The 18,256-nt window shown below is 38.8% G+C and overlaps 2 protein-coding genes across 2 annotated transcripts in view; both read left to right on the forward strand.

Moving 5' to 3' along the window:
• Positions 1–85: 85 nt before the first annotated feature.
• Positions 86–4,887, forward strand: LOC105268673 (slit homolog 2 protein). The gene is made up of 4 exons (XM_011308429.1): positions 86–1,656; positions 1,750–1,753; positions 2,760–4,217; positions 4,675–4,887. The coding sequence occupies exons 1-4, from the start codon at positions 200–202 to the stop codon at positions 4,711–4,713; spliced, it is 2,958 nt and encodes a 985-aa protein (XP_011306731.1). The 5' UTR covers positions 86–199; the 3' UTR covers positions 4,714–4,887.
• A 992-nt stretch (positions 4,888–5,879) lies between these two features.
• The window catches only part of Calx (sodium/calcium exchanger 3), a 41,906-nt gene continuing 29,529 nt past the window's right edge, over positions 5,880–18,256 (forward strand). The window contains exons 1-2 of the mRNA XM_011308267.1: positions 5,880–7,551; positions 9,889–10,161. Coding sequence (XP_011306569.1) covers positions 6,209–7,551; positions 9,889–10,161 — 1,616 coding nt within the window. The 5' untranslated portion in view covers positions 5,880–6,208. The remainder of the gene's footprint in view (positions 7,552–9,888; positions 10,162–18,256) is intronic.

The following is an 18,256-nucleotide window of genomic DNA, read 5'->3' on the forward strand; positions in this document are numbered from 1 at the left end:
AATAATGATTGCAGTATTGTCTATTCCCAGGGCTGAATGATTCTGATAGATGAGTTAAGGTCGATAAACAGCTATAAAAGCATGTAATCAAGAAGTTCATGATCTAATGTACTGTGACACCAGGAAGCAGAACAAGTGAGTGTCCACCGACGAGTTATCAAATTTGAATTCCTCATCTTCCTCATCCTTCCAGATCGTAATGACATACATAATCGCTGTGATCTTGGTATCCCATCTCCTCGGAGGCCACCAGGTGCTGTCCCATCACGATCGAAGAATAATCTTCCCCCTAACGCACATCGATCGTTCCCTAGAGCTGCACAGCATCACAAAAGAGCTGCCCCTGCAGACAGGAAAATGTCAGGACTACCGAAATCGTGACCTAGTGCTGAGCCTTCCTGGAGTATCCCCGAGGGTTTTGTACCCGGGTTTCATAACCAGCGACAGAGTTTCCTGCTTGAGCCTGACAGACAGCGCAATCGAGGGAATTCAATCCGGATCTTTCTCTCATGTTCCAAACCTGATGTACCTGGATCTCTCTCGTAATCGAATCCAACTGTGCGATCTATTGAGCTTTGGCAATCCAGATGAACTGAGGACCCTAGTAATCGACGAGAATGACTCTCAAGGCCAGCAGACAGATCTAATTCTCTCCAGTAGCAGCTACTTCTCTCACCTAGAGCACCTCTACCTCCGAAAAAATTTAATACGTGACATCAGGATCAACCTGAGACACCAGTTTCCATCCCTGACCCACCTATACCTCTCCGACAATCGTCTCGAGGGTAGACTCTTCACTCACATCCATCTACCCTCAACCCTGACACACCTTCACTTGGAGCGCAATTGGATAACGAAGATAGATACACAAGAGCTGATAAATCTGTCCTCGCTCTTTCTCGATGGCAATCGTATCTCATCGATTTGCTCGTGGCAGTGTCAGGGGAATGACCTAGTGTTGAGAGGAATGAGAGGATTAAAGTTCTTATCGCTTCTGAGAAATGACGTGAGTTACATCGAGCCTGGATGCTTCAACGAGGCAAGAAATCTCCAGAGTCTCAATCTAGCCCACAATGCAATCACTCATCTACCCCCAGGAATCCTCGATGTCCTCCACCAGCTGGAGGATTTGTCTTTGAGCTACAATCGTCTGACTCGCGTACCTGATGTCAGCAGACTCGTGATGATCGGTAGCTTGTCGATCGATCATAATTACATCGACCGAATAACCACTCGCACCTTCTCAAATCTCCATTGGCTCAAGTGGCTGTCCCTTGGCGGAAATCGAATCAGTTCTATCGAGACTGATGCCTTCACCGATCTGACCTCTTTGGAGGAGCTTGACCTCTCTCATAATCAGCTGTCTTATCTACCCTGGGGATGGATTTCTGACACTTGTCTGCATCATTTGGATGTACGGGGAAATTATTTCACCAGCTTTGAGAGTTTATCGATCAATAATCTCTGGACTTTGACCCATCTTTATGTCCAGGGGACACCGTTGGCCAGTGGTAGCACAGCTGATCGCTGGAGTATCGGTTATAATACAACTGTTCATGTTAAATACACTGAGTCTGTCTATCGGAGTGGCTGTTATGTCGAGTGCGATGGCGGATACACCATTCCGAGGATAACTTTTAGTGATAAGTGGACTTGGTAATTTAAACTAGATGGCTAACTCATTTACCCACGAGTTTGCGGTACAGGGTGATGGGAATTAGTGTTGGAGGGTGGGCTGTTGATGTTTAGGGTGGTATTATTCCTGGAGGAATTTCAGGAGTTTGATAATTCATCGGCTTCCTTTGATCGCCCAGTGTTTAATTTCCTTGCGTTATTGTAATTATCATGTTTTATGAGGGGCAATAAAATTTATGTGGTGTGGAAGTTACGGGTATTCGTTAATTTATTATCGCTTGGTGTTGGCAATCCTTCGGGCTTGTTAGATGGTCTATCATTCAGGTTCAGGCATGAGTTTGAATTTCGATATAGCGAAAATATTTGCCGAAAATACGATATTTTATACGTAATTTGCCGGATTTTTCATCTTGTCATTTACGACGGGAAAAATGTAAATTACGATTTTTTATCTTTTAATTACGGTTTTAAAAACGTTAATTATCATTTTTTATTTTGTTAATTACGATTTTAAGGACGTGAATGACGAGATCGATCTTGCAATTTATCAATTATTATATAATTTATAAATCGTAATTTACGTCTCTAGAGTCGTAATTGACGAGATAAAAAATCGTAATTGCCATTTTCAAAGTCGTAATTTACGTTTTTTCAACTCGTAATTTACGACATCAGAATTCCCGTAAATTAAATTCACAACCTCTCAATTAAAAAATCGCGTTTTCCGAGTGAAATAATTACGAAAGCTGAGAAGCGATAAGCGGCGCAGAGATCGTTTCAAAATTAAAAAAAGTTTTGAAGAAAAATATTACGAATTTCATAATTCATAAATAAATACGATTGATACGAAAAAAATTGTGACGAAAATAATTCTATTCGTTGGATTCTCACAATTTTTTCGCCGCACGTGCCTCAAATTCTGATGATCAAGACTAAAACGCGTGAATTCACATAAAAAAAATGTATATTTCATTCAAAACTGCAGAATATCGCAAAAAGAAAAATGCACTTACCCTTTCGCCGATTTTGCCCGTGAGAATGATGAGATCAGCAGTCCTTCGGAGGCATCACACCGGAATTTCAATTCCAAAACCGTCAGTTCGATCAGGTACACCGCAGACTAGAGACGCACCTCCAAAGTCATGAAGATGATCACCTGCAAAAGAATAATCTTGTTATTCATCTGGATAAACCTCGTCTCATCGGAATTGAATTCATTGTGCGACAATAACTTAGAAATTAATCTTTCAAAAACGGGGCTGCAGCGTTTGAGGAGAAAATTCCTGTCAAATTCCCTGATAAATTCCCTAAATCTCCAGGACAATCAGATATGGAGCATCGACGCTGAGGCATTCGAGGATCTACCGAACCTGGAGTACCTGAACCTAGCAGGGAATTTTCTACCCTACAGTAAGCTAACCCAAGATTTTCCAAAGCTGAAGACTCTGGTGCTGGATGATGCGCTCACCGTGGCATCCCCAGAGGACCTGGAGGAGAGCTTGAGCTTGAGTGAGCACTGCACCCCCTGCCTCTCCAAAGACAAAAGAAAAACCCAAAACTTCGATGTCAACCTGGAGATCAAGGGGGCATTGCCAGCCCTGGAGAAGCTTCACCTGCGTAATAACAGAATCTCAATGCTCTCGGGTTTAGAGAACACTCCGAACCTGACGCACCTTCACCTGGAGAACAACGACATATCCAGGGAATTCTTCTCCACATTCATACCCTCAACGCTGACACACCTACACCTGGAGAACAACTCAATCGAGTACCTGAACTCATCAGTGATAAATCAGCTAGAGGTGCTGATGCTGGGACACAACAACATCTACCGTCTGTGCTCAGGAGACAGTTGTCACCAACATAAGCACAAGTTCTACGAGAACGATCCCCTGCTAAACCTCGCAGGTGCTAAAAGACTCGAAGAATTGTCAATTGCTGATAACATGTTGATGGAGGTTGACGAGGATGCCTTCGCTGACCTGGAGAACTTGCGATACCTCAATCTATCTGGAAACTACCTGGAGGTCCTTCCCCTGGACGTCTTCGTCAACCTGACGAATCTCAAGTCATTGGTGTTGAGTAATAATCTTTTGAGGGATATACCTGATGTCGATGACATGGAGAACCTTGAGAATTTATTGTTGAATGGAAATGAAGTGAAAGTTGTCACTGGGGCGTCATTCATGAATCTACCGAAACTGAAGACTCTCAGTTTCGCTAACAATGCCCTCAGCCAGGTCGAACCTGGTGCATTCGACGACCTGACGTCACTCAGCGAACTGGATTTGTCCGGTAATAAGCTTCTTACATTGCCGGAAAATTGGATATCGGGGATTTCCCTCCAGCGACTCCTTTTGGACAGTAATTCATTCACGGAAATAGAAAATATGTCTCTCCGTAATATCAGCGGTATTGAGTATTTGAGTATAGCTGGAAATCCTATGCGCAATTTTTCGGCTAGAGCGTTAATTAAGTTGCCTGAGACTCTCGTAATTAATATCAAACCACCTGGGAGTGCCAGAGACGACGGAGAGATATGCCAGTGCTACAATTTTCATTGTGGGGAGGGGAGATTTAAGGTGAGTCGTAGATTTTTGGAGATCAATATTTCGGTGGGAAATTCGGTTTTCTATTTCATCGGGAAAAATTCGGATTGAAGGTTTTTCCATTGTGATAGTGGGAGGGAATTTATTTGAATTTCCGCGGAAAATCCGGAAATTGTGGGGGAATTATATTCTTTGGGGGATTTTGTCTGGAATATTTTCGCTGGATAATTTTGTAAATTTGATAATTTACTGTTGGATAATTTAATTAGAAATTCTTCTAATTACAGAATTACGTGGAAATAATTTTCATTGGTTTTCGGAAAATTTCGCCGATTTTCTTGAATATGAAAAATCATATGAAAAATCCGGAGACTCTAGTGAAATTACAATATTTCCCAAGAATTTCGCCGCGAATTCTGAAATTTTTATTAAATTCTCCCACCGCATAGAATTTTCATGTTGAAATGACAAATTCTTTTCATTTTTCCAGAGTTTTGAAGGATCGGAGCTCACAGAGACCCGGCGATAGCGACCCAGTGAAATCAATAAAAATCCAAATTCTCCGTTCAACTAAAAAATTATCTCAGTGATTCCAGTTACTCTAAATTAACAATCAACGAAAAATAAATCCGATGTAAATTCCTATGTAAGCATTACCACGAGTTGTTGCAGAGGGGAATAAAAAATTGGGGTGAATCTAAAACATGGGAAAGCCTCTCCTTTCGCCATACGGACTGAATCATATCCCCGAAGAGTAAGCAAATTCCAAATGTTCCCCGAGTCTCTAGGATTACCGCACCTACAGGGGGAGAAAACTTGAATCATCGATCGTCAGCAGAAAAAAAAACTACTGAATCCCTAGATTTCCTCAACGAATTTCAATTCAACGAATTATTCATCACCTAATTAGAGCCTTTCCCCTCCCAAGAAATCCCCAACCGATTGACGAATCCATCAATCTAATCTCGACAGCAAAAGAAATGAGAAAAACACTCTCACAATTTTCCGGTGAATCGTGGCATGAGCACCCCACCCAATCATCATGAACCCCGAAAAAAATCCCACACCCACCCATCCCCAATCTCCACCCCGTCCCTCACCTAATCCATCACGAGAAATATTTGAATTTTTCCTCAAGAATTCTGCAAAAATCCTTGAAAATCTCACACTTCCAAAATAGTCCACTCGACCGTATAATCCATGCATCGAAAAATCATCATCATCCGTAGGAGTGTCTCGGTGGTGGCTCGCCGTTGTGTCTGGGGTGGAGTAGAGTAAGGGCGAAGCAATACTCCAGAGGGCATGCGCCAGGGGTTGGCAGGGACGCGGTTGAAAGGCGACAGAATTCCAAACCTCCAGCACAAGTTGAACAGAAACAAAACTAGGAGTACATTTCAAATGAATCGTCCAACCTGTCACACCTCCCTCAAGCTATGACCCCATCCATCATCACCATCAGGAACACAACCTGTCCATCACGTCCTCAATCCCCTCCACCAACGGCATTCCAATTTATCCACCCAAAATCATCACCACTCAATGATAAAACCAACAGCTGATGATAAGTGATTGGCCAATACTTCTCCAGCATGCGCGACAAATACGAGAGAAGAGTAGAGACGAGTGGAACGAAGAGCCCCGGCTTGCTCACCCACCGCTGGTCTTCCTCAGTCTCAGTATTACCTCGTACGCGGTTCGGCAAACGTCTCATGTATTTATCCGCGTCAAATCGTGATTAACGTGTGTGTGAGTGAACGTGATGGATCAAACTACCTGGAGTTTTCCAAAAAAATTTCACCGGTAATTGTTAATTACCCAGATGCTGTCATGCAGAGGTACAAAAATCAGAGGATGACTGTGGAGTGATGATAATCCAGTGATCAACAAAGCATCACCAATATCAGGATAACCACAGTCAAAAGAACAGGTGATAAGACAAGAAGCTGTCGGATTGATCGTAGGAATGGAATTGATTGAAGCCGAAAGGTGATGATCCTCTGGAGGTGTCTCTGATTATCATCAGGATGGGTGGCTACTACACAAACTGCACACCAGGTCTAGTTGTGCCGATATGGGGATCGCAGGAGAATATCGCACTATCGGACATAATAATCCGTGGTATAACGTATTTCTTTCTACTGCTGTATCTGTTCATCGGTGTATCAATAATCAGCGATCGATTTATGGCTGCTATCGAGGTGATAACATCGAAGGAGAAGGAGCTCGTGGTGCATCGACCAGGACGCGAGCCTCAGATCATAGTTGTTCGTGTGTGGAACGAGACTGTTGCTAATTTGACACTTATGGCACTTGGTAGTAGTGCACCTGAGATACTTCTATCGATCATTGAAATATGGGCTAAGGATTTCAAAGCTGGTGATTTAGGACCGGGCACCATTGTCGGTTCAGCGGCCTACAATCTTTTTGTCATAATAGCCCTGTGTGTCTTTGTGATACCCAATGGTGAAACCAGAAAGATAAAGCACTTGAGGGTATTCTTCGTAACAGCTACTTGGAGTATCTTCGCTTACGTATGGTTGTACATTATTCTATCAGTATCGACACCTGGTGTACTCGATGTTTGGGAAGGACTACTGACATTTGCATTCTTCCCAGCAACTGTCCTAACAGCATGGGTAGCCGACAGAAGACTGCTCATTTACAAGTACCTTCACAAGGGCTATCGAATGAACAAGCGTGGTGTTATTGTTCAGGCTGAAGCTGGTGATTCCGATGGTGGAGTTGAGCTGGAGATAAAAGAGCACGATGGGCCACACCTGTTTGTTGATAGAGTTGATGATGAGGGGCCGGAGGCAAGGGAATTCGAGCAAACGAGACGTGATTACATCAAGACACTGAGAGATCTAAGAAAGAAGCATCCAACACTACCCCTGGAGCAGCTGGAGGTGATGGCACACGAGGAGGTACTCGGCAAAGGACCCAAGAGTCGTGCCTTCTACAGGGTACTAGCTACCAGAAAGATGGTTGGTGCTGGTAATCTCAGTAGAAAAATAAGCGAACGTGCACAGAGCGATTTGAGCGAGGTCAAGGCTGAACTCCAGAGGGCTGAGGCTGAAGTCGTTGACATTGAGCATATCAATGCAACTAGGGTATTCTTTGATCCTGGTCATTACACCGTTATGGAGAACGTTGGTACTTTTGAAGTTGGTGTTACGAGAGTGGGTGGAGATTTGAGCAAGCCATGCACCGTTGACTACTGCACGGAGGATGGATCGGCTGAGGCTGGCTCTGACTATATCAGTGCCAAGGGTACACTTATCTTTGAACCTGGTGAAACCAGAAAGACCATTCAACTGTCGGTTATCGATGATGAGCTGTTTGAAGAAGACGAACACTTCTACGTCAGGTGAGTGATGTCTTCCCACATTAGACATCAGTGAAGCATACGCGGAATACAAAATCATTAATTGTTCAATTAAAATTGAATTAAGGGAAGAGCAATATCAGATGTTGACTCTGACAATAAGGAGAAAAAAAGCGATAAAAGGGAATCAAAAGGAATCAGCATTACTGATCTCCTAGGAGAGCTCCGAAGCAGGAAAAATAGAAGAACAATTAAAGAACTTGAGAAATAGAAGATTCGTTGCAATATGCTGATGATATGTTGACGGTCAATTCAATGAGAGATGCAATCAGGTATTAGCACCAACAGATGATCCAAGTAAACCGGAATTGGTAGATGAACTGGGCGCTGGATGTGCTAATATAATTCTCATGCTTCTACATTGTAGTTGACGACAATTTTGACGTAATCAGGAAACTATGCACCGTTGGGGTAATCACAACGGGAAATTCGATTGGACGATACAGAGGGGTGAATTAGCACTGGGTTTATTCAGCCTCGAGGTTATACTCACGATTTAACCCACACGAATAAGAGAAATAATACGGTAACTAGATGAGATGACGAGAGTTCTTTCTTTAAATTGGATTTCCTAGTGAAATTACGGATTTACGTGATCAATGGGATTATATCGCGGATTTTGATTTCAAAGGTGATGCATAAATAACTGAGTAGCTCAGACTTCACTGAGACACCTTCATGTCCTGTCCTCGGGGAAACGGACTGGCTTATCTAGTCTCTGATAATTGCAACGAGATACAGTCACTCAGATGTATCGTATACATATTTCGTACGGGTACTGCGGAATTAATGGAGAAAATGGCAGGACGTTTGATAATTAAACTCAACGACACCTGCAGATCTGATCTTGAGAGTTTTGAGTAATCGCGTATACTGGGGCAATTAACTAGTACCCAAGTTTCCTCTTTTGTTCGATTAAAATTAATCCAGTTTCTGGAATTGTAATGATAAATTGTGGGTTGTAATATTTTCGGAGAAGAAATTAAATTTTATGGGCAATTGAGTCGTAATTTTCAACGTTAAATTGCAGGTTTCGTGTTTCAACATTAAATTGCCGGTTTTTTAAAGGAATTGGAATTTTTTGATGACGAAATCACTGGTAATCTATTGCTATTTTTCTCTATCGTCTCCAGCTATCCGGATATTCGTGAAAATAATGGGAATCCCGAGTAGACGATATGAATCAATTTCTGTTTATTCTCATGCCCGATACAGGAATCGGATGGAGTATGACTCGCTATCACTCATCACGATATTTCTCAATAAATCAGTCTCGATCTGGGAGATTAACAGGAATGTCTTCATCATGTCAAGAATTTCTTGGATAATTTGCGTTTCGCGAGATTACGATCGGCACTATTTTTCGACGGACCGTCGTCTCGTGTCGATGGCCCTGATAATAACCGATGTAGGTCGGGGGATCCCCCTTCATTCCCCCGCGAATTAACGAGGAGCGCGTGCCAGAACGAATTAACTTGTTAAATGGAAAATTCAATCGTTGAGGAGTTGTACTCTTTCATTCGCATCACGTCACTAGTACCTGGCAATATACTTTTGGTAATCTCTATATGGTATTCACTCGCGCAATCTCGTGTGTTTGTACAGCGAGGGATGTTTGAAGAGCTGAGGATTCATTAAATTTAGAGTGACGGGAAATGAAAAAAAAAGGGGCTGATTGCCATCACCAGCGGAATGGAATGTTCAATTTCCTCGATGTTTTCGAAACTCTGGGAGTTGAAGGTTTGTGTTTTTTTTTTACGCGAGAAAGTTCTGACGATGCATGTTGCAGTGACGGTTTGAGTGACGGACGTATCGAACGGAATCAATCATCGTGATGATCGGGATAGGACTAGGGGCTGTGGTATTTTTAGACTCATTAGAATCGGTAGGTGAGGGAGTGAAAGTGATGAGTTTTTATGGGTTATTTGTTTTATGGTGATGGGGGGATGCGATCGAATCGGCATTAAATTGAAATTAAATCGGCACTAAACAGCGACCAAATCGAAATAAAAAAGAATAAATAAACGAGAAAAATCGGTATAAAATCGAGATGAAATCGAGAAGATCCCCAAAAAAACCTGTCTATTTAAATTCACTGGAAAATGAATCAAACCCATTAGCGCAACGAAATCGTTAAAAAATCGGCAAAATCGGTTGAATCTAGAAATATTAATTTCCATAAACGATCGTGAGAGACGTGAAAAAGAATTAAAAACAAAACATCAGAGGGAAAATAGCAAAATTACCGGGACAAATGGAAGAGTGAATTTCCGGTTGAATTTCCACAGCCACTAATTAACTCGAATAATGTAATTGCAGATTGAGCAACGTATCTCAGTCAGCGATGCTGGTATCCCCGAGTCTGGCAACCGTAATGATCCTGGATGACGACCACAGTGGAATTTTCGGCTTCCCAGAGCGTGACGTCGAGCTAGTCGAGAGTGTTGGACAGTATCCCCTCAGGGTATTACGATACAGTGGAGCTAGAGGACGAGTTGCCCTGCCCTATCGAACCGTCGAGGGTACAGCAAAGCCTAACAAGCAATACATGCCGAGCGAGGGCTCCCTCATCTTCGAGGACAATCAAACCGAGTGAGTATTACTTCAAAATAATCATTAAAAACAATTAAAAATTGTCTATTCAAATGAGAGTTCAATTTACTGAACGAGATCATTAATTTTGCCATGTGAATTCGTTGATTATCCATTAGCTCTTGCTCATTAATTATTAGTCATTAATTAGGAGTCAATCCCGATTTCTTTGAATTAATGCCCAAAAATAGTTCTCGATTTAACCCAGAGATTTACTTTACTGAGAAAAATAATTCCCTCTGCCAAATGAATTTGTTAATTATGAAAATAAAATCTGCAAAATGCAAATTAGTAATTATCATTTCTGCAACGTAAATTAACTCGGCAGGAGTCAGAAGAAGTGAATTAGAAATAAATCGGTGAATCAATGCCCCAGGATTTTCAGTGAATCTGAAGAAAAAAGGAAAAAAATAAAGAAACCGCTGAGTGGACACTAGTGGATAAAAGTGGATAAAAGTTGTGATGGTGAAGAGTAAAAACTGAAACTCTGGGTAAAATTTCAGTGTCTGTTTTTGAGAGTTCTGTATGGATTTAACCGTTACTACGCCATGGGAACAACTCTTTTGTTGCTTATACCCTCAGCACTACCAGAGAATTTAATATTGCAATTTTTCTACAGCACGTGCTGCGATTTTTCGCTGACATTTCACATACATTGTGTCGGGAGGTAAACACTCACGAAGTACATGAGAGTTTCATAGCTGGAGGATATCGGCGCTGATATAAGATGTAGGAAATAAGTCAGGGACAAAGAGAATGAAATATAACAGTCCCTGTAACTCGAGGACATTTTTTCTTCACCGAAACTTCAGATTTTACTCTTGAAATTTTCAATTCATCGAATTATTCATGGTAATAACAATAATTATCAATTATTGATTACATACGTAATTAATAATTGTTGGAGTAATTATCACATGAAATCAAAAGTCTCTCAATTATTCGTCAGAATTATTCTTTATAACGACAATAAAAAAACTTTTTTGAATTTAAAATCTCAAAAAAGGAAGAAAATATTTTTGAGGTTTCACCTGTTGTATTTTTTTTACTAGACAAATTTTTTTGGGTAGAAACTTCCAATTTTTATCTTTGAAATTGTCAATTTACCTAATTATCCATAATAATAATAATAATAAATAATTGTTGGAATTATTATCAAAGGAAATGAGAAGTTTTTCAATATCCAAAAATATCTAAAATTCTTTTTCATAGAAAACAAATTACTATTTTGAATTTTAAATAGTAAAAAGGGGAAAAACGTGTTTGTGGTTTAATCTTTTGTAGATTTTTTTTTCTTTTTTTGTAATGATGTGAAGAGGAAATTATAGTGGGTCGCCCCCAGTGCGCACTAAAGGCTAGCGTTTAACTCAATGAAATTTTCATTCTACGAATGAAAAATTCAGGGCGTAATGAAGGTAAAACCGAAACTGTCTTCTGTACCTTGGGCTTCTGTATATTTAATGAAAGTGCAATTTCACAGAGAGAAAATACGGACTGATATTTACGAACTGGTCGGAAATGCCATCAAAGGATTCAGACCATCCGTTATCACTGATAAAATTAGTGGGGAAGGGGTTTAATGGTCGGTGATAACACGCGTTCGCCGAGTCAATTTTCAGTCTCTCGTAAATTCTCGACTTCTACAGATCAATTTTTCTCGGAAACTAATGAAGAAATTATTTCATTATTTAAATTTCAGTCATAAATGGGTTTTTCAATTAAATAATAATTGATTTTTCCGATGAAAACTTCCAATAAATTTTCAAAGTGTTAAAATGTAATGAACCACTTTTGACTATTGACCAGTTTTTGATGAATATCTCAGAATCTAAGCAAGATAGCAAAATTTTCATCAGGACATTTTTTGTGGAGAGAATTGAGTTCTACAAGAAATGCAATTACGAAAATTCCGGTATCTCCCTTAGATTCAGAGATATTCTCCAAAAACTCGATTGAGAGATACGTCGACTTATATAAACAACACTTGAACGTTCAATAGATTAAAAATTCCGGGTAATTATTTAAATTAAAAAAAAAATCCGTTTTTCACTGTCATATCAACCTGGAAATCGAGAATTACCAGAATATTCAGAATAATTAATTCGAGATTGATTGATTCTATCAAAATGTCATATCCCTTTGTCGTTATTAAAAATTACAGATTTTTTCCCTTGCAATTTCAATTTCAAATTTTCCCGCAGTATAAAAAATCCATCCAAAAATGTTTGACAACTAAAACTCCCCGGTTTCACCGTCAAAATGGAATGTCAGTCTATTTTACGCGTGGCACTTCGCTTTTTCGACGTTCAATCATTCGAAAATGTTTTTCTTCGATTCTTGGCGATTGATATTGGTCGATAGTATCTCGGATAAACACGTGATGTAGTTTTTGAAGAGGAGAATGGAAATGAGAGACGAAAAAGAAGGGTATGAGTACTTGGGAGGAGTGGATGGGCGAATTGAAGGTGAAAAAAAAAAGAGGAAAAGACGTGGGTGGATGGAGCACAGAAGAGGCTTTTGGAGAGGGAAAAACACAACATACGAGACTGTAAGTGGGCCAACCTGGGGGTGGGAAACCCTCAGGGTGCACCACCGATGGTTACGTCTCTCTTTTCTTCTTGGCAACCCCTAGGCCTGCATCAACGCGTTTCAAAAAAAAAAAATACGACTTTTCCCTAATAAACTGGAATTTCTCCCCGGAATTTCGGTATAACTGAATGAAAATATGTGCATATCAATATAAATACGAGATATTACTCTCGTAATTAACTCTCGTTAATTTTCGGAATCTCGGACGAAATAAAATTCCCTGAAATAAAGTGCCACCTCAACTGAATAAACCTGTAACGCACGAGTGCAATCAAAACTCAGAGATCCATTCACTGACACCTAAAAAAATTCCATTAAATGTCTTCTATTGGACTATTTAAATGACTTCAAGTGTGAAAATTTCCAGTGTTACGGGAGTAATAACTCAAAGGGTTGAAATTTAATCTAGAATCGAAGTGCCGGAGGGCAGACGAATGGTAAAAGAAACGAAAGACTAGAATTAAACGAATGAATGAGAGTTGGAGTGGAGTTGCTGGTTACGCACACTGATGTGAAGAATGAGGGGCTATTCACAGTGAAATCGAATGCAAGATCTCATGAAATCCCATGAAATCATATGAAATCGGTAACACTAGACATCCGTCGCACACCGCCTGACTCGCGAAGAAAAAAATTCTAGTTGATATTGAAAAATAATAATTATTAAAAAACTCTCAAGCCCCGGAAATCATCGAAATCTCTGAAATCCATGAAATCGTTTGAATCCTCTGAAATGCCCCCAAATAAATCAATGATTCTTCAAAATTCGCAGAGAAATCGAATGGAATTCCATGAAATCCCATGAAATCCCATGAAATCATCTGAATTCACAGAAATCATACGATTTTATGTGATTGCATATAAAATCGTGGGGAATCATTTGAAATCGGATGAAATCGGTAACAGAAATCGGTAACAGAAATCGGTAACAGAAATCGGTAACAGAAATCGCTTAAATCCCCTGAAGTCATTTATAATCCTCAAATCATGAAAGCCTTCCCAGTGCAATCAATGATTTCAACGATTGAATAATATCTCTGAAATCGCTTTACGAAATTGCCTGAAATCGTCGTGTCACTGAAATTCAACGTGAATAGCTTCAGTGAAGACTTTAAAGACTAGACTATAAAGGGGATGTGAATCGATCAACCGGATGAATGGCCTGCCTTGAATAAACATTGGCTGTTTAGTTATCGTGAAAATTGGCGAAATTCGGACTGGCTCATCAGGATCAAGGGGCCACACCAGAGTTGGGGGCTCAAGGGGTGGTAATAAAAGTATATACAGAGTACATAGGTACATACTTGGGCTCAGGTTATTCAAGCATCGGTGTTTCCGGTCCTGAATGAGGCGTTTCACTCGGAATTGGGGCTTTGTTCGGTTATTAATGTTCGCCCTGGGATGAGCTTTGATGAAGTTCATGGGAAAACCGAGTCATAAAGAGCGAAAACGTGTATCCAGAATGGTATTTTATGACACAAGATTAGAAATAAAATTTAACGCACACATCGTGCGCAAAAATTACACTTTTCTCCCTAGTACGGTAATATGAATTTTCCGCACCTGTGGGTGTATTATTTTTCGTTTTTACCGATTTTTAATTGAATAAATTGATTTTTTAAAGATCATTAATGATTTTAGAACCGAAGTGACGTGATTTTGGGTAGCGATCAGATATTACCGAAAAACATTAAATCTAAGGGAGATATCAGAATTTTTGTTATAACCTTTTCTATACAACTAATCACGATTTCCATAAAAGGTGATTACGAAAAATTCGGTATCTCCTTTAGATTCGGAGATATCCTCAAAAAACTCAAGAAAGAAATTAATCGAATTATCACTCCGTGTGATAATTCATTTAAATTATAATAAATCCTCTTTTTTCATGTTAATTAAATTATTTTCAAATAAACAAATCAATCGAATTGAATGACTTCCCTTTTTCATGGTGATTAAATTATTGTCATTCGAACGAACGAATGGTAAAATAATTAATAATCAATTTCCTATTGGATTTTTTCTTTCGAGAATTTCCGGAGATTTCCCTTTATCATTCCCCAATCGATTGAATTTTCTCGGGTCAATCCCGTGGAATGAGAAAGCTAGTTTCTCATGCCAATCAAAAACTCATTGAGTCCCATCGGTTTTTTTCAAACTCACCCCCTAACATTTTCCATCCGCAAATTCCCTCGTTTGCATTTTCCATTTTTTTTCTCTAGAGTGATTGCTGGAAGTCCCACCAGTTATACCGAGGATCTTTAGGATCTACACTCGAGCTCATTTGAAAGGCGAATTTCGTTCCTCTTTTCACCGAGACTAAATTGAAAACGACTATTACGACTTCTAGGGACATAAAAATACATTTCAATTTCAGAGCCACTGGTGATGTACAACCGCATTATTTCTCCTACTGGGGATTTATATGAATTTTTTTCTGACTCTCGCATTATTTTTTTTCCATGAAAATGTTTCATCAATCGATTGTTACGAAATTATTAATATTTTTCGCCCTCAATGACCTGAATACGACCTTCTCATAACCTCTCTGACCCTCACGATCGATGATCTAGAGAAAATATTCAAGATCTGGATTTCTTAATGAGAAAAAACCGTAATTATCTCATTCTATTCTTCCATATTCAATTAATTCAATTAATTTCGCCCTTTCTCGGTAAATATTTCTGTTTACAACCTGCATAAGCCCTCAACGACCTGATTACGACCTCCCTATGCCCTTAATCCGTCCACAGGATAAATAAATAGAATTCTAATTCCTTCTGTCTAAAATTCGAAAGATGTAATCTACATTTCGAGAGGAGATGAAGAACTGGAAAAGTTTCTCCCGCGATTGATCGATCGGTCGATTAAATCGCTGGGAGTTCATGAAAAATTTCCAAAACTTCTGACAAATTCCTCTTTTCTTAATTGCCTTTTTTCCTATCTGTCGCTCGATTCGGTGGCTTCCATAGAGAAAAGAGAGAATGTAGAATTCTTGGATGAAAGCCGAGTCTCAGTGGCGACCTATCGTCCTTATCTTATGGGGATACAAACGTGTGATTCAACGATACAAACCACCGACCAAACTTCTCAAACTCTCGGTTTATTCGAGATTGTTTCCACTGAGAAACGTGGAATTTTCATCTTCAAGTTTTGGTGACACTCTGCATCACACTAGCTTTTCCACCGAGTAACTTTCATCCTATTCCCTTGATTCCGTGATTAAAGGGGATGGAGAGAATTTGTTTAAAGCATTTTGTTGACTCGCGGGAATATTACCAGAGTTTTACATTTCGCGGACAAGTTTTAATCTCATCTGGGAGACGAAGTTTATCCCGAGAATATCAATGAGCAAGTGCTAATTGTTTAATTCGATGAACAATTATGCATTTTTCCCCAATCCTCTAAGTATAGTACACCAATCAAAAAATCGACAACGCAAAATATATAAATAATAAATCCTCAAATCCTCTCAAAATTGTTGTATTTATACAACAATTTAACGCGTGGAATTTCGAAAATTTTAATTTTACTCAAACCTCTGAATTCCATAGAAAAATTGAATAAAATAATGAATTTCCGTTCCTCTTCGTTGTAGAAGTAAAAATAATCGATTCTCCTTAATTGAAATGTTCTTTTTTCTTTCAACTAAAACCGAAACGAACGTAATGAATAGTAATTACATTAATTAGCTAACGGACGTTAAAGTGTCTCTTTTCCTCCACAAGATAACATCATAAATGACCTGAGAGATCCAATAAAAACCCACGAAAGGTCTTTCGTTACCTATTTTTTTATAATCTCGTTAAAACAGCAGAATGATTTTTACAGCGTCAAGATGAGTTTATAAAATCCTCTCTACCCTATATCGAGGCTTTTTGTCCGTTCAAAGGTAGAAGGTTATCACGAAAGATGTCGAAGTTTTCCGATAAATTGCATACCCTAGCTGTCCGGATGAATATTCCGAGGGTGTCACGTACCCTGACGATATCATCACTGGAAAATTGGAGCTCGTAAATTTGATTCAAGTGTACGGATATTCCAATATGTGACAAGAGAAAATTTTCATCACCCGAATAATGATAAATTTTAAAAACCCCAATTAAAATTACCAAATATTACCAACTATTGATAATTAATAATTAGTATATAAATAATTATGAATTATCATTAATAATTATTTGTTATAATTGAAATTGAGAATTTAATCAAAAAAATAATAACAAATATTCAGAAATTCTATGGAATTTCACAAAAGATTTTCGCGATTTCGTGATTCTAGAGTCAATCAATAATTTATTTTAATAACAATTTGGGACTGAAGTTGAAAAATGGTAGTAGTAATAATAATTACTTGTGATTATAATGAATGAAAAAGTTGTTAATAAAAATGAAATTTCAAGATTTTTCCTATCACTCCAATGAAAATTCCCATAAAATCAAAATTTATTTGTGAAAACTAGAAATTCCAGAGGATTGGAATTGCATCCCGACGATAAATAATGTTGAGAAGTATGACTTCAATAAATCAGAGACACGATGTCAACTGCTGTCCCGAAACTCCCGTTATTATAGTTTTACGAAATGTTTTTTCCCTCATTTTTTTCTTCTCTGTATCAAATAAACTCGAAGACTGTTCAATAAAAAAGGGGAGGTTAATGGCATTCTCTTTGTTCCCGAGAGAAATGGGAGTGAAAGCTATCGATAGGATTTCTACTCTGTCCTTTCCATTCCCAGGATGAATCCCTTTTCAATGGTGACACGTCTTCCGGCACCAGTTTTATTTCTTATTTTTGTTTTTATTTCTCTCTAGCCTCATCGACTTTGATCCACGATTTTCCCATTTTCCCAAGGGCTTGAGAACATTCGACGTTCAAGTACTCTGACTATTTTTGCGATAGCAATTGAAATTCATCTCGACGTTTCCCTTGCAAAATTCATTTGACGTACGACATGAATAATTTTTTTTAATTAATCAATAAAATTTCATTTAATCCATCTAGACCGACGAAAAATTTATACTCCCTTACCCAATTATTTGTTTTATTCTCCATTAGTTTATGATTTACATTATTATAATAATATAATGTATTCAATTATTAAATGAAAAATAAAAAAAATAATAAAATTCACTCGCCCTAAATATCTCGATAATTTCTTTTAATGATTCGAGTACGAATTAATTTTAATGACTCGTAGAAAAGTTCTTGACTCTAATATACCTCCACGATACTCTTATGTACTCGAAGTAAATAGGTCCGAGGGTAATCTGTCTCAAAGAAAGTAAAACTCGATATTAATCTGAAACAGTGGAGGGATCGTGACGGATGTCGTGAGAAACTCGATAAGACCCTCAATTCTCACTCATTGACTTTTTATTTCTCAACTCATTACTAATAACAGCCACGAGTAATAAACAGAAAATTACTTAAAAAAAAAATGTGTCATGCCCTGACGATAGTTAATCCATAATTCACCGAGATTTTCATGTAGATTTTAATATTCG

Source organism: Fopius arisanus, unplaced genomic scaffold, assembly GCF_000806365.1.
Source record: "Fopius arisanus strain USDA-PBARC FA_bdor unplaced genomic scaffold, ASM80636v1 scaffold00059, whole genome shotgun sequence".
Taxonomy (NCBI): domain Eukaryota; kingdom Metazoa; phylum Arthropoda; class Insecta; order Hymenoptera; family Braconidae; genus Fopius; species Fopius arisanus.

What these genes read in the sequence shown, in the direction of transcription:
- LOC105268673 (XM_011308429.1), top strand. Translation starts at nt 200, where the DNA reads ATGACATACATAATCGCTGTGATCTTGGTATCCCATCTCCTCGGAGGC. An exon ending in GTGGGGAGGGGAGATTTAAG is followed by an intron (nt 4,218 to 4,674) that starts GTGAGTCGTAGA and finishes TCATTTTTCCAG; the next exon opens with AGTTTTGAAGGATCGGAGCT.